Source organism: Papio anubis, chromosome 1 (genome assembly GCF_008728515.1).
Source record: "Papio anubis isolate 15944 chromosome 1, Panubis1.0, whole genome shotgun sequence".
Taxonomy (NCBI): Eukaryota; Metazoa; Chordata; class Mammalia; order Primates; family Cercopithecidae; genus Papio; species Papio anubis.
Window position 1 is genome coordinate 83,694,053 of NC_044976.1, and position 24,821 is coordinate 83,718,873.

Consider the following 24,821-nt stretch of genomic DNA (forward strand, 5'->3'; position numbering starts at 1 on the left):
AGAAAAGAGGTACTTCAGGATCCTGAACAACTTCATGTTACCAGAAGGTCATGGGCATGCTACAAAAAGGCAGCTAGCTGTTTTGGGATACCAGGTGCCCAAGAGACTGCTCTAATTTTAGAAATAACACAGTGCTTACTAAAGAGGTCCAGGACTCATGGGTCTGGAATGCAACGTTCTTTCACCCTCAGGCCGTGCATACTCATATTCTGTTGTTGATTCTGCTCCAATTATTTTCTGATATTGAGGGAGGGAGGACCAGACCACAGAACTGGTATGTGCCTAAAGAATCTGCCAAGAATTATTAAATGATAACTTAAATAATAAATTATTTAAATTTACAGAGAGTTGTAAATTTACAGAGTTGGTGATGGCCACTGTCTGATAGGCTGAGTTCATTTTCACAGTGGCCTTGTGCTGATATCCTCTGACTCTCCAGATCCATCGTCTGCCCTTCCCTGCCAGTCCTTTGCCTTAGGAGGCTGACCTCCTAGGCTGGAGGCATCCCCTGAGCCGCCAAGTGCATCTTGCGGTTGTGTTCAGCCAACGGGGAGCACCAGCAGATGAGAGTGAGGAGAGAAAGGTTAAGGTACTTCTTCTCCGTGCTCTGGCTGAATCTGTGGCCCTGCCTTCTCTGTTCTATATTTTGCAGCACAATTTTCTGTCCTTGTCCTGTTGGGCCTAGGAGTGCTGCTGACATCTGCTTTCGGGGTGTCTTACCACCCCTTGTTTTTACCCTTAACACTCGTACTTCTGAAACAGACCTTCATTAAGGTCATCTCTTTATTTGAACCAAGTAGGAATGACTTCTATTTCCTAACAGACTCCTTGTTACTATTATATCTTGCCCTGCTAACAACATTCCTTCTGTCTCTCCCAATTATTATCAAGCCTGGTAAGAAGCAAACCCCATGTTACTATCTTAGCATTAACTTTAGGGGACCTGATACCCTCATCTGGGTCCCCTGTAAACAAAAACCAATTCCCTGGAATTTTAAGCCTCTGTGAATCAGTATTTATTCCATTAGCTCCTTTTATAAGCTAGACTGTTGCTTGGAATCAGAACTTACTTGGTTCCTGAGCTTTTCCTGCATCAATATGAAATATGCAGTCTTTGTAACCTGGTGGGATAGGGGCACAGTCAACCTATAGCATATAGGATCCTAGTTTAATTTTGAACAGTGGTCCTCTGAGTTCTTACCTCAAAGCCCTAGCTAATAAATAAGCTTTCTTGTCCATGAGCAGGAACTTAAAAGATTGCTTTTAAAGTGAGAAATGGGGAGATGCCAAAGGGTGGAAAGTTTCAGTTTTCAAGACGGATAAATGCTGGAGATCAAATGTATTGCAATGTGACTATAGTTAACAATACTCTATTGCATACTTGAAATTTGCTAAAAGGAACGATTTTAAGTATTTGTTATCACCAAAAAAAAAAAAAAAAAAAAAAAGAAAAAAAAGAAAGTGATAACTATGTTAGGTGATGGCTATGTTAATTGACTTGATTGTGGTGATTATTTCACAATGTCTATCTAAGCATCAAGTATATACCTTAAATATATACCATTTTTATTTGTCAATTAGACTTCAATAAAGTTGGGGCAGCAAGCTACCTCCTTAGGCCTGTGTTAATTCACTCAAGCTCTTTCTCAGTATTCATAGCCAAATGACTACACTTTCCATTTATGAATAGAGGGGGCCTCCCAAGACCTAGAGACCCATCATTGCTTTTAGGCATTCATGTGACACGTCAGCTCAGGCAATATTTTACCAAGTTCATACTGTTTGAATCTTTTATTTATTTATAGTGACAGTAATACATTTGGCACTTACCCATCCTCCTAAAAGCCTGATAACCCCAGTTATCTTGTGCTATAAGTGGCCTAGCTTTCACTAACTTAGAAATGAGGGTTTGGAGGGGGCAGGGAGATGGGGAACATTCCGATTAGCCAACAGTTTCCTAATGCAAGTAGGTCTGTGGCACAGCCATGTCAGCTACCAGGGAAACCTGTGAATTCACCACAGAAGCTGTCAGGCCAGCTTAGAGGCATCCATGATGAAAATCCCAAGTTATTTCTGGAGTAGGTGATTGATGTTTCAAATAGAAGATGACATTTTGATGGGATCTAAGCTTGCTGTGATCAGAGTTAATAAGGATAATGATGATGATAATGATATTTACATTATCTCTTTCATCCAAAGAACTCTTCAGTTCTTTTATCGCATTTGCCTTGAAAATGTCCCTTCGGAGTTGGGAAGGGAAGGTGTTATTAATCTGTTCTTCAGGAAAGAAAATATAAAGAGACTTAATTGCCAGGCTTTCAGGCTCCATTTTGGTGGTAAGAAGAGATATTTAAATAACAAATTAAACTTGGAGAAATTAAGCTTGGCGAAACACCAGTCTTTCTCAGTTCCCAGTTATCCTATATAATGCTGCCAGATCAAGATCCAATAATATCACTTCTTGACAAAAAAGTCTTCAGGGGATCCTGGCAGACTGCCAAATTCAGTCCAAATATCCTAACTCAGCAGGCAAGGCTCTCAACGTTCCAACCAATGTTGTCTCACCATGCTCTTATATTTACCCTGCGTTTCAGCCAAATAAATCCGCTTGCTCGCCCCTACAGCCTGCTCTAAGCACCCCATTCTCCTTCAATAATGTTCATTCCCCTTGCCCTAACTTGTTCAATGTCTGTCTTCCCTGTTGCATGTACATTCCAGGAGGGTAGGGACTGTCACCACTGTATCCTCAGGGCCTAGCAGAGTTAACTGGCACTTAACAGGGGCTCAAATACTTGCTTCTGAAGTGAACATGATGCTCACCCACCTCCATGCCTTTGCTTCTGCGGCTCCCTCAGCCTAGACAGCCTGTAGTCCCATCTCAACCTATTGAAGCCAGAGCTGTCCTTCCAAGCCCAGAATAAACCCCAATTCCTATGTCTGGTCTCCCTGACTTGGGAACAGATGTGGCATTGTTCTTTTGTAGTTTGTACCTTCTGCTGTATCATAATCATTTGTGTAATTGTGTAGTCATCCTTCCCTGCCCTTCCAAACCATCAGCTCTTGAAAGATAGGAGCTGTACTCCAGAGCCTGGCAGGGTGTGGGCACTTGTTAAATATGTGCTCACTTGTCTAAAATCATTGATGACCAGCATTCTTCAGTCAGCAAAATTCCCACTTCCAGAATCTGTAGCTTGTCATGAAAGGGCATTTTTCTGTTGCCTCTCCCCTTATTCTTTCGGAGGTGTGGAGGAAGGTCAGTCAGGGAACCCCTGCCAAATCTTTCTTAAAGAAGTATCTCCCTTTCTCCTCTGGGAGGAGCAGTATATCTGGCACTGAGGTGGAGGGCTCCATTTCTGACTGGGACCCACAGCAGGTTTGCAAGGTTATATTTGGCATTTTTTAACTTCACTGCCAGTATCAATCTAAATAACGCAGAAATAATCAATGCAACATCAACTGAGAAGGTGTGAGTAAATCAATGGCCTCCCTAAGGAATTTTAGAATTGGTCTTCACATCTGATGAACATTCGCACAGACCATTCAGTTATTATAAAAATACACCACATGAACTAGCTCTGGGGCTGGGTGAAAGCTTAGAAGCGACACATTTTTAATAGACTGAAGACCCCTGGCTAATAGCAATGCGGGCATATTGACTATCTGTGATGAAACACTACGTATAATTTAGAAAGAGCTGCTTGAATAACCATGTTGTAGAATATTCAGGGCTGTTAAAACTGATGATGTAGATCTACATTTGTTGAGATGGAAAGATGCCTACAATATTGCTAAGTCGAAGGAAGCAGACTACAGAACAGCATGATTATGTAAAATTGTTGCATATTTATACTGATATCTATTTACAGATCTGTGAATATTCTCTGAAATGTTAATAATAGTTATCTCTGGGTGATAAAACCATGGGGTAGTTTTTTCTTTACTTTTATAGTTTTTTGTGTTGCTTGAATTTTAACAGTAAGCAGTTATTTTTACAATTATTGAAAGAAAACAATACAGATTGAAAAAATTTGTTGAAAATAAAAAAGCCTCATTTAAAAAACCTTCAAATTTCCTAAAAGATGCTTACTATAAAACAAAAACAGGGGCCGGGCGTGATGGCTCACGCCTATAATCCCAGCACTTTGGGAGGCCGAGGCGGGCGGATCACGAGGTCAGATTGAGACCATCCTGGCTAACACAGTGAAACCCCATCTCTACTAAAAATACAAAAAATTAGCCGGGCGTGGTGTTGGGCACCTGTAGTCCCAGCTTCTTGGGAGGCTGAGGCAGGAGAATGGCGTGAACCCAGGAGGCGGAGCTTGTAGTAAGCTGAGATCGTGCCACTGGACTCCAGCCTGGGTAACAGAGCAAGACTCCATCTCAAAAAAAAAAAAAAACAAAAAACAAACAAACAACAATAACAACAAAAACAACTCTTGTATGAGCAAATTAAAAAACCTTTCACCTGCCTGCATAACTGAACCACGTAACTGACTATGTGCTGAATATGGTTAGCAGTGAAAGGGAAGAAAGGGACACCATTTGAGGAGAGGCACAGGGGAACTCAAGCTTTCCTGACCTAGTGTGCCTGAAGTATGAAGTATCACTTCAAATATTATTTTAACCCAAGCTTTGATGGTAATTTATTTACAGGTACATTATTTTTCTAAGTTCATAGCCTAAAGCACAAAAGAAAATATCCCGTGACTGATAGCAAAGAAATGATGACTTCATTCCCCATGGCAGTTTCTGTTGCAAAGAAAAGAGACATACGCTGTTGATCACAGTACAACTCACATTTTATTCCATTGTGATTGGTATACATGTAAGATTGAGACAGCAAGAGACTAAAAATCAGTGCAGAACTTCTCTGAACTAAAGGGCCGTGAAAGGCATGATTAGTTTTGGCACACAGAGTGGATAACCATACATTGACTGGAATGAGGTGGTCAGGAAAATAAAATGCACAAATCTAACACCATGTTGAAATCATGTCTGAGTTCTGGAGAATGTTAAAGAGTAAATAATTACAAAGACTTACATGCAACTCTTTACCTTACATTATTCATCTACAGACTATTTTTCTCCCTTAGAGATGAGGAGATGGCCTTAGTAATCTGTTCACAGTAGCTGCAAAGACCAATCAATACACATTAGAAAGATCTGCCTGATTTCTATAGCAATTCATTATAGCTGAAGAAATAATGCTAAATAATGTATTTTCTCTTTATCATCCTTTAACTAAATTGAATCACATCACCCAAGTAATTCTGACTTAACTTTTACTTAGTTAAATATAATTTCTCATGTCTTTTAATGTCAAAAAGCAGTTTCTGTTAGTTTATCCATTGGTGTATATCACAATGGATGTGAGGAAAACTTATGTGATAGTATCTTTCCTTTTCAAAAATAACATTATGCTAATGAGAACATCAAAGAAGTAACACTATGTTGCAAGTAATTTAGGTTTTCACATCATCAATCACATAGGGAGTCCAAAGAAGCCAGCCTAGCGGGTAATGTAGCAGAGCAGAATGCAATGCAGAAGAGGCACACAGAGTCTAAGTGATTTCTCCAGACAAAGAGAAGGAAAGACAGACAGAAGCAAAAGAAAGGAAAAGTGAAAAACAGTCTTCTGCAGAACAAATTGTTACAAAGAAAAATCCATTTGCTTGCAATTGATTAAACATAATAGAGAAGAGTTCTTTGATTTGGGATGGCAGAAGTAAAGATATTAAAAATTATATGCTGGTAAGCCTAAACTGGCTGACTGGGCCATTTTTCCTGTGGTTGTGTTTGAGATGTTGAGCTCTCACAGGGAGAATTTTTGCTTTTGCCAAGGAAGGGCCAGATTTAACCCAAAAGGGCAACCTTGACTGCTGAGAACATTTTTTCTTTGTTAACTTGGGCATGTGGCTAACATTCATTCTCTCCCTGGTAAAAAGATATTATTCATCTCTCATGAGATGGTTCAAAACATGACAGTGACCAAGACGTGGTTTATTCACAGGATGCACATAATTGGCTATCTGCATATGGCATGAATTAAAAAGTTAAGCAACAAGGAAGAGAAGGAGGAGAAAAAACTTTTACAAATTTCTGGCATAAAATCATCAAATAAAAGAGAAAGATAGTGGTTAAGGATGTTTTCATTTTCTCAGAGGTTTCTCACTTCCATCTGCTACAGGGGAAATGAAATGAATGAAAGTAATTCTCTTTAGGTCACCAACATAAGGAATCTTTGACTGCAAACATAGAGGTGAGCAGAGCAAGACTTGAAGTGATATTTCTTAATCTCTTTGACTCTTAATCTTAAACAACAAGCCACAGGCAATACAGGAAAGGTGGAGATGACTAGGAAATGTGATAACGTGCCTGGATCAGTTACCATTCCTTGGAAAGTACCGTTTCCCCTGCCTGTTAATAGGCTGATTCCTGCAGGTTTGAGTAAAGGAATCATCTCTTCCTTCAGTGCTGCATTGTTCTTCATAAGAGACCTGTGTCAGTTGAAAGTTGTGTAATTTAAAGGCTAGAGAAGAAATTTAAATTGGATTCCACGTAAATATTCACGGATATTTCAAAGTAGAATTGTCCACTGTCTGGGGTTGGTTTCAAGCATCAAGGTGATCGCTTCCTGAACATGTTCATTGACCATAAGGAGCTGTTTACTCTGGCTCATATTGGACTACCAGTAATCATTTTCAGACATGATGTCTCTTTTGAAAGAAATGACTTTGCTGGACCAGGATAACTGCAAGGGGTAGAAGACTGGAAACAGGGTGAGTCAGGGTAGGTGGAAACGGAAATGAGTTGAAGGGGAAAAAAAAAAAAAAAAAAGAGTTCCTCCAAGGTCATATATGGTCAGTAATGAAGCAAAAATTCAGAGTATGTGACTTGAAGACTTTCTAAGACATTGTTCCCATGGGATATTTCCAAGCTTCTTGATCTTTAATCTCTTAGCAATTTTCTGATACTGGATTTACCTTCCTAGGTGTGGTGCCCTACTTCTGGAATTTAGATCTCAGGGGCAAACCCTGCCAGGATGTGCCTCTGTGTAGTTAACACTGCCCCAGACAGCAGCGCTGATTTCAGTCACAGTTCTGCTAAGGAGCCTGTCTGCCCCTGGCAGGGGTGAGGGGAGGGTTGTTGGTGGCAGATGTAGTCAGAGGCAGAGGAGAACAATGGCAGACAGGGTGGACCTGCAGGAAGGTAGCCAGAAGGAAAGACCTTGGGTTTTACCCAAGGTCAAGGTGGCTGTGATAGAAGAGCGAAAGGCAAAAGTAACTAACTGAAATTCAGAAGTAAAAGAGAAAGGAGGAGGATCCCTGGACCAGGGAATTTCACAGGAACCAAACATGATTCATGATATAGAGGGAAAGACAAACCAAAACAAACAAGCTTATCTGACTGATCAAGAAGACATTCTTCAGAATATACTGACAACTAAATAATTTTCACACCAATAATACAAACACTAAATGAGTGTTTCCTTACTATGATTAATCACATTTTGATAATTCATTAGCTCTATATCTTCTAGGTTGCTTAATTCATGTAGCAAATCCACAGCTTAGGTACCACCGGGAGGGGAGGGAGGGTGGGGGTGCTGAATGAAGCAATTCAATTTAGAATCAAATTTTGTAAACAAGAGTTAGTAGCACAGTGGCACAGTAGATTGTCAAGAAAAACAACAGGAGTGGGCACAGAGTCATTGGCCTTGCCTGTGCGGTCTTGCCGCCTACCAGGGAGGACTCTGAAGCTCAGGAGTCTACCTTCTTGTTAATTAAAACTGAGCAGCAGGTGAGCAGCCCGTCCACCTTTTCCAGTTCAGACATGCTCACGGGGATCAGCATATGGTCCTTCAGTTTCTCATAAACCTACAGTGGGAATCAAGGAAAAGGAAGAAAAAGAAGGATTATGTTTCTGCCTGTTTTACCATCCTCAGAAGTGGAGAATCAATTTGATTTGTGCATCTAGGCTTTTCATTCATTTAATCCCAAGACACACATGCAGTCTCAACCACACACATGCCCACAGTCATCCCCACAGAGCTGGTGGGAACTGGTTAACCACTAGCTCTGTGCTTTAACCTCAAGGCCAAAGATGTGTCAGAAATGTGGTTTTGCTAGAGATGCCTTTACTCTGCCATTGTCATTGCTAGATTAAGTGGTATGTGGAAGTTGGTGGCCATGTGTCAGTCTGAATATTACTCTTTCCTCACACTTTATTTTTATTTATTTACATATTTTTGGAGACAGGGTCTTGCTCTGTCATCCAGGTTGGTGTATAGTGGCATGACCATGGCTCACTGCAGCCTCAACTTCCCAGGCTCAAATGATCCTCCCCCCTCAGCCTCCAAAGTACCTGGGACAAACAACAGACACACACCACTACGCCTGGCTAATTTTTATTTTTTATTTTCTGTGGAGACAGAGTCTCACTATATTGCCAGGGCTGGTCTTGACTTCCTGGGTTCAAGTGATCATCCTGCCTTGGCCTCCCAAAGTGCTGGTATTACAGGCATAAGCCACCACGGTAGGCCTTCTCTTCACACTTTAAAACCCTCTCAACTATACTTTTGGTTTATTTTCTTACCAACACCACTGGAGAAATTTGACAAGATATAACAAGTATTTCAGGTTAAATTGCTTTTAAATTACAGGTGTAAATTTTATTAGCATCTTTTGACACTAATAGAAAGCATAAGTCAGAACTTCAATTAACAGTTAATAGATTTTTCTGTGATGATCAAATAAAGCATATTTTTAAAAACAAAGTGACTTGAAAGTGTACTGCCTAATAACAGTCTACTGTGCTTCTTTAGGAAGCACTGTGTTTCTTAAAATTCAGCACAGTGGTTAATTAAGAGTGTTGGAGCCAGAGTAGGGTACCAAACCCAGTTCCATCAACCTACTACTTAAAGAATTATTTCAGTGAAGTGACATTCCCTCCGAGCCTGGTTTACTTCTCTGTAATACTGGAATAGTAATGTTGCCCCATAGGGCTGTTACAAGGACTGAATAAGATAATACACCTGGGATGCCTGGCACCCTGCCTGGCACCGGGGAAGCCCTCAGTAAACAGGGATATTATTAATACTATTGTCATTTTTGAGAGACACACGGCTGAATCAGGGGGACAGTGAATAATCATCTGGTAGGTCAGATGATCAGTGTGGCTAAAGAGGGATGAATGATTCAGACCTGTATTTCTCAAAGTGAGTTCTGTGACTGCGTGCTTGTTGATATTGCAGATTCTAGGGTCGGGGTCCAGGAACTTGCAATTTTAGCAACCCTGATGTGCATTAAAGTATGAGATCCATTACTCTTCTAAGAGCTGGGTAAGCCCCAGTCCTGGGTCAGGAGTCCTCTATTTTCCTCAGGGTCACATTTTCAGCCATGGAAATAGAAAAAAGTATCTATGTATTCCCCCCACCCTTTCTTTTTATCTGCTCAGAAAGAGGCTGTGATTAGAGAGTGAGTCTAGTAATTATATAGTATTGCATATTTAAAAGGTAGTATAAAATATTTTCTAATATTTGCAAAGCTTAAGACCAAAAAAAGATCAATGATTACTAAAAGCTCTTCTGAAATGCATAGTATAAATATCTTGTTCTTCTGGGCAGAGATGAGATGCTGAGTGCCTAGAAGATATGGATACTTGAAGAATCTATGGATGAGCACTGTTATGTTTGCTTGGTAGGGTAAAATCGAAATTACTAAAGTATATAGATGAGACTGTCAGAGTATGCTGAAAAACAAGGGAGATTTTCTTAGACCAGGAAAAGCATTTCAGATCCAGAGACAGCTCCCTTATTGGAACACAAACGCAGAGACTCCTGGAGGGACCAGTTGGCTGATTTCAAGTGTACTATATTTCTTCCTGCTCTATCTTTTCAATGAAGAGCTTTTTGCTTCCTAACATGGGCAGTTTCTTCTTTCTGTAGCCCTGACAATGAACACCCACCACTCTGGGTCATTCATATTCCTCTACCTAAAGAAACAAATGGCCAGGCATGGTGGCTCATGCCTGTGCACTTTGGGAGGCTGAGGTGGGAGGATCCTTTGAGCCCAGGAGTTCGAGACTAGCTCAGGCAACACAGGGAGACCCTGTCTCTACAAAAAATAAAATTAGCCAGGTGTAATGGCGCATGCTTGTAGTCCCAGGTACTTGGGAGGCTGAGTTAGGAGGATTGCTTCAGCCCAGGAATTTGAGGCTGCAGTGAGCCATGATTATGCCACTGCACTCTAGCCTGGGCAACAGATCAAGATCCCATCTCAAAAAAAAAAAAAGACTGGGCATGGTGGCTCATGCCTGTCAGCCTATCATCCCAGCACTTTGGGAGGCCGAGGCAGGCAGACTGCTTGAGCTCACGAACTTGATACCAGCCTGGGCAATATAACGAAACCCCATCTCTATTAAAAATACAAAAATTAGCCAGGTGTGGTGGTGTATGCATGTAGTCCCAGCTACTCAGGAGGCTGAGGTGGGAGAATCTCTTGAGCCTGGGAGGTGGGGTTGCAGAGAGCCAAGATCGTGCTACGCACTCCAGCCTGGGTAACAGAGTGAGACCCTATCTCCAAAACAAAAAAAAAAAAAAAAAAAAAAAAGAAAAGAAACAAATGGCCCTTTTCTGAGGGGCAGCTCAGCAGCTCTGTCAGAAAACAATGATACCGCTGACCATCTAATTGTAGGTCTTTATGCTTAATAAGTATCTGAGGGTGGGAAAGTACATTTAATCAGAGCTGGGGCATAGACTTGGGTGAGTACTTATTTGAAAATCTGAGTATTATTTGAAAAGCTTTGACTATCCGGCATGATCATCTCAATTACTATGCATACATTAGTGAGCAATGGCATGAATGAGAAAAGTGAAACACATTTTCCTTGTGCCCTAAATTGTATTATCCTTCCTTTTCTTAATGGTTTGGTACGTATAGAGGAAAAGGAGGCTCCTATTGGTCACTCCATTATGAAAAAATCCCCGGGGAGGCCGACCCAGCTGCAGTGGCCAGAAGGGATATTTTTTTACCTTTGCACTTTCTGGATACTCTTCCGGGGTTCGGTGCAGCAATACGTGCCCTTTGTTGGGGATATTTAGATATACACAGTTTGCTGCTATGTCATCAGGCACAGTGAGTTTGTCGTAGCGGTGGTCACTCATCTGTTGCATGATCTATAAAGAGAAACAAAGCAGGCCTAAGCAGAGTATCTCCCCACACTTTCAAACAGAAGGAAGGCAGTGTGGTAGGATACAAGCTTGTAACTGACACTTTAGGCTGTTCCTCTGTTCAAATTCCCGTCTATTACCTCCAGTCACTTAGAACCAGACAAGGAAAACTTGATTAAGCTATGAGTCTTTGGAAGAATTGCAAGGGTTTTTGTTGTTCTTTAAAAGTATGTGTTTGTCTCTCTTTTCTTTTAAGGTTTTAAAACTATTATTTTTCTAGTCTTTGTTCAGAAGACCTATCAGTAAGATAAAAATGGCACATGTAAGGCCCAGCAGGGGTTTTGCTATCTTTGGCTGAGTAAGCAGGGCTGCCTCCTCTATAGGAAAGAAGGGCCATACCAGTAATCAGAATAGTCGATAATGTGAATCTGATTTAGCAGTAACACCACATGTGTGCGCACGCATGTACACACACACACACACACACACACACGCTTTGCTCTTCATATATTTTTAACCTGAATTCACCTGTTCATTGGCAAGTGATGGCCTTAATACAGTGAGCATAAAAGCCACCTGGGGAGAATGAGAAAATCATATTTCCAGGCCTCACCCTTAGGGAATGCTGGTTTGGCAGATTTTGGGTGAGGCATAGGAATTTTGCATTTTGAAAGCCCTACAGATAATTTTGAGGCAGAGGGTCCCTGGACCACAACTGGAAAGAAAAAAAAAAAAAAACCTTCTTGGCAGGTCCGTTATGAACTTATTAGTATCTTAGCATAAAATAACTTTAAAAACAACACAAAAATGAACTCTGCACAAAATTTAAAATATTGATACCTCATCCTTACCTCCTCAACATAATCAAAGCTCTCAAAAAACAACACTCCTCCCCCTAACAACAAGAATATCCAAATTTTAAAAACCCACAAAAACAAATATTATTTTGGGTTTAGTCATGTAGACTCTTTCTACTCTTTATCAAGATCCATACAGTTTTAAGGAATCTGCTGAAATGTCATGCTAGGAAGGTATAACATGATCTTTTCCACAATCTGGTTCTAATCTACCTTTATGGTCCCATCTACTTTTCCTTTTCAGTGTTTGTATGGAAATGTGCTTCATATTACTAGGTAGACATGCCCACTCAGTCATGGGTGCACTGGATAGTAAGATTTATGGTATGAAGAGCAGAAGAGAGACAGCATACTTCCTGCAGAAAATTCATTCCTAAGAGCGGCACACAGTAAGCCCTTCCTGACTCACCAGTCAGGTAAATCATTCACTTCTAGTGTGGAATATGTCAAGGATGGAGAAAGGCCAAGAGCAATCCCATAATGGAATACCCTTCACATGGAAGGTGACATCAAGAATGGGGATGAGCTTAAGCATTGTATGAAAGGCTGAGACATACAAATGAACAGGACCCAGACCCAGTTTTCCAAGAGATTACAGTTTAGTGGAGGAAACTGACAGAAAAATAGATAATTATATAACAATAAGAACTAGCAGGGCACCACGCCACACATTTTACATTTATTATCTAATCTCAAAATTCTCATTTTACAGATGAAGAAACTGCACTGAGAGAGGTCAAATAACTTGCTCAAGGTCATACAGGTAGATTCAAACCCAGATCTGTGCAACTCAAAACGTTTCTTAATCATCTCACTTTGCTCTTTCTCAACTTCTGTAGCAGCAAACTATCTCCTACAAACTACATAACACCTACGTTTTCACATTCACTTGGTACTTATTATTTACTCTCTGGCAGTACCATTAATTCTTTTCTTATATGTAATCCTATTATGACTTGCTACAGTCTGGTATAGGTAGAGGACTTAACTGGACACCTCTCTTGCACTTTTGAATTTAAATTGTTCTTGAAGGGATAGGCCCATAGAGGGGATCACCTATGGAGTGGGTCTTTCTTTACAGCCCTGATTAGAAACCTTAGATCTAATCCAACACGTGGGCAATTAAGAAGTTAAAGACACTCCTAAAGATTAACTTTTCTAAGAAAATTAACAACATATTCAATTTAGCCCTCTTTATAAAATGGATATGCCCAGAAATAATATGAAGAAGCTTGAGAGAGAGAGAGAAAAAAAAAAAAACAGACCCAAGTAGCTCCTTTGTTATGAATTGTAATTTAGTTCTTCTTATGCAGATTTTCTTTTTGGTTGCTTCCAAAACACAGCAATAGCAGCTTCCATTTATTATTGTGTGCAAGGGAACAGATGAAGACCGCCTGAGCCCAGGAGTTTGAGACCAGCCTGGGCAACATGGCGAAACCCTGTCTCTACAAAAAAATTAGCTGTGTGTGGTGGCACACACCTGTAGTCCCACCTCCTCAGGAGGCTGAGGTGGGAAGATCATAGAGGTGGCAGTAAGCCGAGTTAGTGCCACTGCACTCCAGCCTGAGCCACAGATAATCTGTCTTGGAGTCTAATCCTTAGTCTTAAAAACCACAAAAGATTAGACCCACCATATTCGCACAATTACTTCTTCAGCTTCCTTCTTTCTAAGGCCTACGTTAACACACAATCTAGTAGTGTTGCAGGCTTAGCATCCCTTCTACCTAGATCCCCTAGAGAGATAATTGCTATAAAGTTCCCAAACTTTTCGGAATAAGGACAAATTTTACTGTGAGTTTTTGTGCAGTTTCTCTCTCTTCAACCAGACTGCTACCTCCTTGAATGCAGGTCCAGGCATAATGAGGTGGACAGAGCATGGGCTTTAGAGTCAGAAAGGTCTGGGTCTGAAGGCTTGCTCAGCCGCACACTAATTGTGTGACTTTGGGAAAGTCACATATGCCCTGTGAGCCTCAATTCTCTCAGCAGTAAAATGAGATGGGAATGCTATACCTATCCTCCACAGGGTAACCCTGAGGATTATTAAAAAAAAAAATCCAAAACAGATAATGTACATAAAATGCTTACCACAAGCTTCTAGCAGAAATTAAATGTGTAATAAAAGTCAGTTCACGTCCCTCTTTGTTTCTTGCAAGTCACTTGACATATAGCAGGTGACCAAAATATGTTTGCACTAACTAGTTCATTTCTTCATTCCTTTCACCTTTTTAAAAGCTATGGAGAACCTCAGGAGGGCACTGTGATTAACTATGTGGTCAATCACATGGGTAAACAATTGAATTCCCTCAGAGAAACAAGGTATGGTCTATGTCCAGAAATAGAAATACAATTCATTATTTTTAATGTGAAAAAACATGGCTAAAATCAATGAGGCCAAGGTTTGTCTGTTTTTCAAAGCCATACAGAAGGGCACTATACTCTGTGGTCCTAACTAAAATGACTCTGGATGACAAAGTAAGACAACAGAGGGGTGGACCTGGAATTACCTACAGAGTATGTGGCACCTAAGGGCATTCACAGAAAGAAAGAAAATAAAAACTTTTGTGTATATCAAACTGAACACATAGGCCTCTGTCAGGCTGTGACCCCAATTGAGTAAAATAGTCCAGAAACCCAATGGGCAGACTGACTTCTTCACAGTAGAGTAGGGCTGCCTCGATATGCAAGGTGGCAGTTAGGATTTGTGAGACTTGTAGACAATAGCTTTTGGTCAGTCTCACAAACATGCTTTTTTCCAGTTGCAGGGAATGGGGTTCCACTATGTCTAAATGTCTGCTTATTATGTGCTGTTGAGGGTGGACCAAGATGGCCAGTCTGCTGATGTTTGTAGTCAGAACAGGACAGTCATCCTGTCACACAAATTGGACCTAGTTTACCCGAGAAGTTCAGAATTTCTTCCAGACCACTGGGGAGGCAGTTCTCTGAGCCAGAGGTTTACTAAGTAGGACCCCAGTGGTTTGAGGACCTCAGAGAGATCCTTACAACATGTATGCACAACCACTGCTACCTGGTCAACCTAGATACAAACAAAACAAAATCTAGAAAATCTGTTATTCCCATTGACTTACTTTTCTAAGCAAATGGGAGAACTGTGTGTAGCATATTGTGGCCCACACACACCATTCATAATCACCAGATAACTGCCGGTTGGTTTTCCATTTTAATTCGTGGTCTGCGATGCTTCATTGTACTCTTTATCTACAGATAAATAAATCACCCATGTCTCTTAGTACCAGATGAGTTGAAAGAGAAAGAAGCACGGCAAGACTACATCTCCTAGGCCTGACTTTATTCACTGGATCTAGCGGTCTGGGCAAATCCCCCCACCTCTCAGCATGACTCATGCATGTCCGGTGGTGACTACAAAGCAGAACTATGGAATGTCATACATTCCAGAGGAAGTGTTCTCAGGGATTGTTATCAGTGCTGACTTCTTGTTTACCAGTGAGGAAACAAACTAAAATCTCCAAGGTTGTGCCCATCTCAGAAAGTACCACGTGTCACTGGAGCGACAGGGCCTGTCCAGTTGACTTCAGCTGTTTCCATGCTCTGCCCTATCCCCCAACCTCACGTCCTTGAGTGAACAATCCTCTCCCCTACTTGGTTCCTATTTGAATTCTTCTTCAGTTACTGGCATGTATTTGAAATTCTAATCACTGTTTTGTTTCACTCTGTAATGCTTCTTCCTTTTCTGAGCCTTATTTTTATCATTTAAAGGTTCTGGTGGGGACATTCCTATACTTACTAACATAAAGGCCAGTACCTACTTTAGAATTATTTGGGACAGTTTCAATTTTTCATTACTGGGAGAAAAGGAATTATAATATCTTTAGTGGGGAAATAATTTAATGCTGAGAATATATGAAGTAATTTACTGATAAATTCCACTGAGAGTTACTCTTAAATGTCTTAACAAAACCAACAAAGCCACCTTAGGAGAAGCTTTTCTATTAATTTATCAAGACTCCACGGTTATCATTTTAAGACAGATTTAAGAATATGCCCAAAAAATGACTTTTAATAATGAACAGGCCCCATTTGTAGCAGTGAGTGGTTCTGCTTAACTGAAAACAATTACAAAAGGTATGTCAGGCATAGCCTTTCTAAATGAAAGGGATTTATGAAGTGGTAACAGTAGATAACAAGAAATATGCTTTTCCCCCTTGAAAAAGCTAAAGGTGCTTATTATAAACACAAAGAGATTTTGTCTTTTGGGACAACGAAAAGGTTTCTCCTTTCCTGTTGGAGTAATTATTTTCCTTTCTCTTGTATGTTGTTATTGTCTGAATAAGCTTACCATTTATTTGTAGCTGGATTCAGGAGACACATGTATGTACACAAGGAAGGGTGCTGGCCATTCAGCAGGGAACATGCAGAGAAAGATGCAGGAAGGCTGTGTTGCTTTCGAACATCTTTCCCTTCTTACACCCTAATGGGCACCGTGAGGATGCATTCACGCATCCCGCCTGGTAGGGCATCACCTCAAAGAGCTTGGGCTCCTGAGGACTGAGCAACAGTGTGGCCGAGGAACAGGTTCTGTTCGCCCTTTGTGGATGCACAGAGGCTTTGTTAAAAGATGAGCACCATTTCAACTATCCCGAGAATGCAGCTGTTGAGCTGTTTAGTTCTGTGTTCCAACATTTTTTCCTAAAAAAGCATGAAGGAGGTGGTACTGCTCCAGTGCTGTATGTAGTGTTTTTCCAACCCCAGGGACTGTACTTCCTGCTTCTCACTGTGCCTCAAGCCCGAATGGAAAGGAGACACACCTAAACCCTCCACACATCAGTCACCACAAATTCCTTTCCCTAAGAGCAGATTACTCGATATCCTGAGAGGCCCCAGACTCAACTCTGAATGATACAAATGAGTTCTACAGGATTTGGGGGAAAGATCTCAGAAGTCAAGTTGCTGTTCCAAATGCCCTTTCTGAATTTTGCCAAAGGAATGATTCCACTTTATGTAAACTAGTGTGAGCGATTATTATTGGGATTGGCTCAATTAGTGGTCAGCTCTGTTCAACAATCTTTTATGGTACGCCCTCTTCGGGCTCGGCACAATGGCAGTGTGAGGTGGGAAAGGGAAAGAGGTGCCTTCAGGAGATGAAAATCTATCATTTAAGGCAGGATAAGCACATGAAGAGTTTGCTAGCAGTAAAAAGAGAGTCAACCTCACTTTTATCATTGGCAACTCCTTAATGAAGAAGGCACACAGCTGTAGAGAGGAAATGGCTCTAAGAATCATCGTGGCCACGCTGTCATGGTCTGTTACACAGCTGCCGGTTGGAGGAATTGGCCTTGCTCCCCAGGGTGGAGCTGTCACAAAATAGAGTGGGAACTGTCTGGCTTTCAGCCCAAGAGAATCTGCATGGCAAGTTGCATTAACAACCAGGCATTTCCGGCAGTTCCCAACATTTCTGGGAATTTTCTCATCCAAAGGACTGAAAGCCCACTCCATTCTCTTGCTTCTTACTCATACTTTCTTTGTATTACAGTAATTATGTTTTAAAAAATCCTGGGCTATGTTGTTTCGTGGAACAATTTAGAACTTATTGGTCAAACTCTGAAGCAAATGTATATAAAAGGTAGTTAGAGATGTTTAGGGAATATTCAAAGCACAGTTTTGGGTCACCCATAATTGATCTTTCATATATATATATATATATATAAATACATAATGTACCCATCTTAACATATCAAAGCTAAACCAATATTAAAAACAACTGACTATAGACTCTATTGATACAATATATGATGCCCAAGTACACTTTTTATTGCTACTGCATATCTAAAATCATTCATTTATTTATCTATCCATCAAGAGTGTATTGAGAGCCTGACAACATACCAGCATCAAGCCCTGGAGGTCTTTTTAAGGCTGAGCCAATATAGCTATGGATACCATTCTAAAACTGATAGCATATTTTCATGTTTTATAGTCTTTCCACAGACTAGTTCAAAATGAACACTGCCTGAGAAGGGCTTTAAGATGACTGACTAGAGGCACTGGACACCTGTTTCCCCAGCAAAGAAGAGCCAAAATAGCAAGTAGATAATCATACTTTGAATAGACATCTGAGAGAGAATGCTGGAATTCAGCAGAGAAGTGACAGAAAACACCTGAGATACTGAAAGAGAGGGAGGCAAGGTAGACAGCCTGGCTGGAATCAGCTGGAAGTCCAGAGAGGGTCCCTAGTGAGAGGAAAGAGTAAGTGAGAGATTCCCAGTGTTCTATGTTCCCACACTGACTCCCAAAATCCTTGTCATGAGAGTCTCTCAAACCCCAAGGACCCTGAAACTGGTATTCCCGGTGTCCGTGTGGCAGCATTGCTCCAGAGAGGGAGCCCACTTGGGTCCCATGTACCCACTTAGTCCTGGACAGATAGCCAGCTAGTTAGAGAGCCCATTTCCCACCAGACTGCATTGTGTCCTGGGACCCAGCAACCCTTGTATCTTCACATCTCCGGAGCCCCACTGACAGAGGGCTGCAGGGTGCAATGCAGGTTGGACCCAGTAGAGGGGCAGGGTCTCTAGCACTCTAGCCCACACATTGTCCTGCACACTGGGGACACTGATCCTGGGACAAAGGGAGCTGAAGCACGTTTTTCAGAGCATGAAACCTGACTTCCTGGGGCCACTGTTACTGACAGAAAACCCTGCTCCCATAGTAGAAGGGCTACCTCACACTAGCATGTGTCCTGAGGACAGGCTGCCACCATTGCCATAGCCACCTGAGCATACCATCTGGGGCTTGGGAATTGCTCTGCCTTGTTCACCACAGCCTGGGCCCATGGGCCCCATGGGGGGCCTGAGAAAAGGCTTGCCTAGCCTGGCACCACCCCTGTCCTCCCCCAGTGCCCATGCACATTGCCTGGGGGCCTAGGGATTGCCCCTCCCCATTGGTTGACCCAGGTGCACATGCATGCTATCAGAGGGCCTAACAACAGGTCCAGAAAACCTGCTGCTGAAACCCAAGCATGCTGTCTGGAGCCTGGGGGATTGCCTCACCCTGTCTACCACTGCTAGCATCTGGGCAATCCTCCCAGGACCTGAAGGTCTGCCCAACCTGCCACCACCACCACTGCTGGCAATCTTCTGCATGTACTACCTGGAGGACTGGGGACTGGGCTGCCAAGCCCATTGCAGCCACTGCAATTATAAGTGAGTGCCCATGGGGAGCCTGAGTACTCATCCAGTCATTGGCACACTGCTGCCATAACCAGCACCCAAGCAAGCTGCCTGGAGGCCCACAAATCAGCCCGTCTGGACTTGCTAAAACTGGCGCCCACATATGCCACCCTGGGACCCAAGAACAGGCATGCTTGGTCTGCCGCTGCCAACAGCAGGGCCTGAGGACTGGCCCACCTGACATCCTATCCCCAGGAAAACCTCAGCATAACCTCTACTAACAACTGCAGCCTGCACCACTGAGGAAATCACAGACACCACTGATGGTGTATAGCCAAAGAAATCCTGTGGAGACTACACCACTATATATGCCCAGAATAAAAGCGAAAGTGCCCCAACCAACCAACACCATAGATCTACCTACAGGAAAATGTCTTCCCCTATGAAAGCCAATCTAAAAAATTGGAGGAAGTGACTGTTACACCTGATGCACAGATATCAATGAAAGGACACAGAAATACAAAAAAGCAAGGAAATATGACACTTCCAAAGGAACATAATAATTCTCCAGCAACAGATTCCAATAAAAATTAAATTTATGAAGTGCCTGATAAAGAATTCAAAATAACAACATTAAGGAAGTTCCATGATATACAAGAGAACACAGATAAACAATAAAAAGAAATTTAAAAAACAACTCAGGATATGAATGATAAATTCACCAAGGAGATAGACATATAAAAAAGAACCAGAGAAATCCTGAAACTGAAGAATTCAATGAATGAAATAAAAAATACAATGAGAACTTCAGCAGGATACTAAATCAAGAAGAAGAATTTCAGTACTTTAAAAAGAAAAAAAAAAGAAAGTCAATGTGACCTATGGGATATCATAAAGCAACAAAATATTTGAATTTTGGGTGTTCAAAGGGTGAGAGAAGTTTAATGGCATAGAAAAACAATTTAACAAAATAATATCTTTAAACTTCCTAAGTCTAGAAAGAGTTTTAGAAACAGGAAGTTCAAAGATTCCCAAATAGATACAACCCCAAAAGATCTTTCCCCAGCACATTATAGTGAAACTGTCTGATATAGTTAGTCTTTGTGTCCCCACCCAATTCTCATCGTGAATTATAATCCCCATAATCCCCAGGTGTCAAGGGAGAGACCAGGTGGAAGTAATTGGATCATGGGGATGGTTCCCCCCATGCTGTTCTCATGATGGTGAGTGAGTTCTCATGAGATCTGATGGTTTGATAAGTGTTTGGTAGTTCCTCCTGCATTCATTCTCCTTCCTGCTGCCTTGTGAAGAAGGTGCTGTGCTTCACCTCTGCCTTCCACCGTGATTCTAAGTTTCCTGAGGCCGCCCTACCCTTGCAGAACTGTGAGTCAACTAAATCTCTTTCCTTTATAAATTACCCAGTCTTAGAGAGTTCTTTAAAGCAGTATGAAAACGGACTAATACAGTGCCAAAAGTCAAAGACAAGTAATTCTAAAAACAGCAAGAGAAAAACATCTGATATGGTTTGGCTCTATATCCCCACACAAATCTCATGTTGAATTATAATTCCCAATGTTGGGGGAGGGACCTGGAGGGAGATGATTGGTCATGGGGGCAGATTTCTCCCTTACTGTTCTCATGATAGTGATTTCTCACAAGATCTGATGGTTTAAAAGTGTGTGGCATTCCCCCCTTCACTCTCTTTTCCTCTTCCTCCACCATGTGAAGAAGGTGCTTCCTTACCCTTCCACCATGATTATAAGTTTCCTGAGACCTCCCAGCCATGCCTCTTGTATAACCGACAGAATTGTGAGTCAATTAAACCTCTTTTATTTACAAACTACCTACTCTCAGGTAGGTCTTTATTGCAATGTGAGAATGGCTTACTATAGCATCTAGACACAAAGAAATCCCCATCAGACTAATAGCACATTTCTAATCTGAAACTTTACAGTCCAGAAGAAAATGGGATGATATATTCAAAGTGCTGAAAGAAAAAACCTGTCAATTAAGGGTACTATGTCTAGTAAAATTATCCTTCATAAATGAAGGACAAATTAAGAGTTTCCCAAACAACCAAAAACGGAGGGAATTCATCACCAAGAGACCAGCCCTCCAAGAAATGCTTGAGGAAGTCCTATTCCTGGAAGTGAAAGAACAATACCTTCCATCATGAAAGCACACAAAAGTATAAAACTTACTGGCAGAGCAAACACAGGAATGAGAAAGAGAAAGGATTCAGATGTTACCGCTACAGAAAACCACCAAACCACAATGATAAATAGTAAGAGAGAAAGAAAAGAACAGAGGATATACAAAACATCCAGAAAGCCATTAAATAACAGGAATAAGTCCTCACCTATCAATAATAACCTTGAATGTAAATGGCTTAAATTTTTAACTTAAAGATATAGAATGGCTGAGTGGATTAAAAAACCTGTGACCTATCCAAAGTAATGAGGGTTATTACAATTTTTTTTTAAACCCATGACCTAACTATATGCTGCCTAGTGAAACTCACTTCACCTATAAAAAGACAAATATGGGCTGAAAGTAAAGGGACAGAAAAAATACTCCACACAAACAAACCAAAAGCAAGCAGGAGTAGATATATTTATATCAGATAAGACAGATTTTTAATGAAAAACAATAAAAAGACACAAAGAAGGTTAGTATGTAATGATAAATGGATCAATTCAGCAAGAAGATATAACAGTTCTAAATATATATGCACCTAACACTGAAGCACCGAGATATAAAAAGCAAATGTTGGCTGGGCATGGTGGCTCACATCTGTAATTTCAGCCAGCACCTCAGCCAGGCTGAGGTGGGTGGATCACTTGAGTTCAGTAGTTCAAGACCAGCCTAGGCAACATGGTGAAACCCTGTCTATACAAAAAAATGCAAAAATTAGCTGGGCATGGTGGCGCATGCCTGTAGTCTCAGTTGCTTGGAAAGCTGAGGTGGGAAGATGGCTTAAGCCTGGGAGGCAGAGGTTGCAGTGAGCCAAGATTGTATCACTGTACTCTAGCCTGGGTGATAAAGCGAGACCCTGTCTCAAAAATAACATAACATAACATAACATAACATAACACAACACAACACAACACAACACAACACAATACAATACAATGTCATTAGATCTAAAGGGAGAGAGAGACAGACTCCAATACAATAATAGCTTTGGGACTTCAACACTCCACTCTCAGCAAAAGACAGAAAGTGAACAAAGAAACGTTAGATTTAAACTGCACTTTAGACCAAATGTACCAAACATCTGTGAAACATTTCATCCAACAGCTGCAGAATACACATTCTTCTTATCAGCACATGAGGAACATTCTTCAGGATAGCTATTAGGCCCCAAATAGGTATCAACAAATATTAAAAAATCAAAATCATAGCAATTCTCTTCACAGACCATAATGGAATGAAACAAGAAATCAGCAATAAGAGAAATGTTGAAAACTACAAATACATGGAAATTAAACAACATGCTCCTGAATGAATACAGGGTCAATGAAGAAATTAAGAAAGAAATAAAAAAAATTCCAGAAACAAGTGAAAATGGAAACACAACTTACCAAAAACTATGGGATACAGAAAAAGCATTGTTACAAGGGAAGTTTATACCAACAAATGCCAACATTAAAAAAGTAGAAAGATTTCAAAAAAAACAACCTAATGTTGCACCTCAAGGAACTAGAAAAGCAAGAACTAAACACAAAACTAGTAGAAGGAAAGAAATAATAAAGATCAAAACAGAATTAAATGAAATAGAGAGTTAAAAAAATAATACAAAGGATCAGTGAAACTAAAAGTTGGGTTTTTTTTTTGAAAAAATAAAGAAAATTGATAAACTGCTAGACTAACCAAGATGAAAAGAGAGTGGATCCAAATAAGAGGAGGGAATTCTTCCTAACTAATTTTATGAGGCCAGGATTTACCCTGATACCAAAACTAGACAAGGACACAACAAAAAAAGAAAACTACAGGCCAATATCCCTGATGAACGTAGACACAAAACTCCTCAACCAAATACTAGCAAACCAAATCCAACAGCAAATCCAAAAGATATTACACCATGATCAAGTGGGATTTATCCCAAAGGCACAAGGATGTAAGGATGGTTCAACATACATAAATAAATAAACATGATATACTGCATCAACAGAATGAAGGACAAAAACCATATGATCAGTAGATAGTGTGTATTCTCCAACTCAGCTCCAATTAAAATCCTTATTCTTTTTTTTTTTTTTTTTTTAGATTATAAAAACTTCCTCTTTAATCAAGGCTTTTAACATGAACAGATTTCTTGAATAAAATGGAAAGTTTCCAGTACACTGAAACATAAATCCACAAGTCACCATACATACAACACCCGGCAGGAAAAAAACAAAAACAGCAAGTTTACATGATCTCTGTTAACAGCCATGGTCTCAAACTCAGATGCTTCCTCCATCTGCCAAGTGTGTTCTGGATACAGAGCACATCGTGGCTTCTGGGGTCACACTCAGCTGAGGCTGTGGGTCCACTGAGCACTCATCTGGCTAGGCTATGGTGGTGGTGGCTCTACTCAAGAAGCAAAGCAGTTACCAGCACATTCAAACAGTGTATTGAACATCTTTTAAATATCAAAGTGAGAAACAAGAAGGCAACATAATAATATTATCACAAAGATGTTAGGAAGTAAAGACAGCTGTGTAAAGCTTGAGGCTGAAAAGTAGCTTGCCAGCTTCATTTCTTTGGCTTCTTGGGTAGTGGGCGCCGGAACAGCAAGATGTGAGGTTCTGGTTCATGGATCATATAATGGACCCATCCCTGACTCTGCTGAACGCCAAGATTCCTCCATTCAGATTCAGACATCAAATGAGTTTTAGGGACCAGCTTGGCTATGTCCTTGGGCAGCATGACATGTCGATACTCAAACTCCTCGTCGTCGTATTTGTCCGAATAGTAAATCTGTTTGTGCGACATGATCGCTCGGTTTGCTAGCCTTCAGCCCCGCGCCGCCAACCTCCAAGCAACTCTAAAATCCTTATTCTTGTTTCTTGTTTTATATCATCTTTCCCTTGTATTTTTAGTTATGTTATTTTGCTGTAGTTTATGTATCTTTGTAAGCTGTTTTTATGAGGTGAGGTATGATTATACAATGTCAAACAGTTCTTCTAAAAACATGTTTTTAAATTATCACACTATTACAAATGCATCTTGTGAAAGATTCAAATATGAAAAGTTAAAGCTCTATTGGACTTAATACAACTGCATACACTTGTCAAAACTCATTGAATTATCCATTTAAAATTGTAATTTTATTGTAAGGAAATTATGTCACAATAAAACTGATTTTTTTTTTTTTTTTTGGAGCTGTAGTCTCGCTCTGTCGCCTAGCCTGGAGTGCAATGGCGCGATCTTGGCTCACTGCAACCTCCACCTCCTGGGTTCAAGCGATTCTCCTGCTTCAGCCTCCCGAGTAGCTGGGACTACAGGCACACACCACCATGCCCAGCTAATTTTTGTATTTTAGTAGAGATGAGGTTTCACCATATTGGCCAGGCTGGTCTTGAACTCCTGACCTTGTGATCCACCCGCCTCGGCCCCCCAAAGTGCTGGGATTACACGCATGAGCCACCACGCCCGGCCAATACA

The 24,821-nt window shown here is 40.9% G+C and overlaps 2 protein-coding genes across 2 annotated transcripts in view; both read right to left on the reverse strand.

Moving 5' to 3' along the window:
• Positions 1-4,781: 4,781 nt before the first annotated feature.
• Positions 4,782-24,821, reverse strand: part of DDAH1 (dimethylarginine dimethylaminohydrolase 1) — a 142,117-nt gene continuing 122,077 nt past the window's right edge. The window contains exons 5-6 of the mRNA XM_003892135.4: positions 11,033-11,176; positions 4,782-7,877 (exon numbers count right to left, since the gene is read on the reverse strand). Coding sequence (XP_003892184.1) covers positions 7,761-7,877; positions 11,033-11,176 — 261 coding nt within the window. The 3' untranslated portion in view covers positions 4,782-7,760. The remainder of the gene's footprint in view (positions 7,878-11,032; positions 11,177-24,821) is intronic.
• On the reverse strand, positions 23,418-24,285 carry LOC101004599 (cyclin-dependent kinases regulatory subunit 1). The gene has a single exon (XM_003892137.5). It carries the CDS (start codon positions 24,147-24,149, stop codon positions 23,910-23,912), a length of 240 nt encoding a protein of 79 aa, XP_003892186.1. The 5' UTR covers positions 24,150-24,285; the 3' UTR covers positions 23,418-23,909.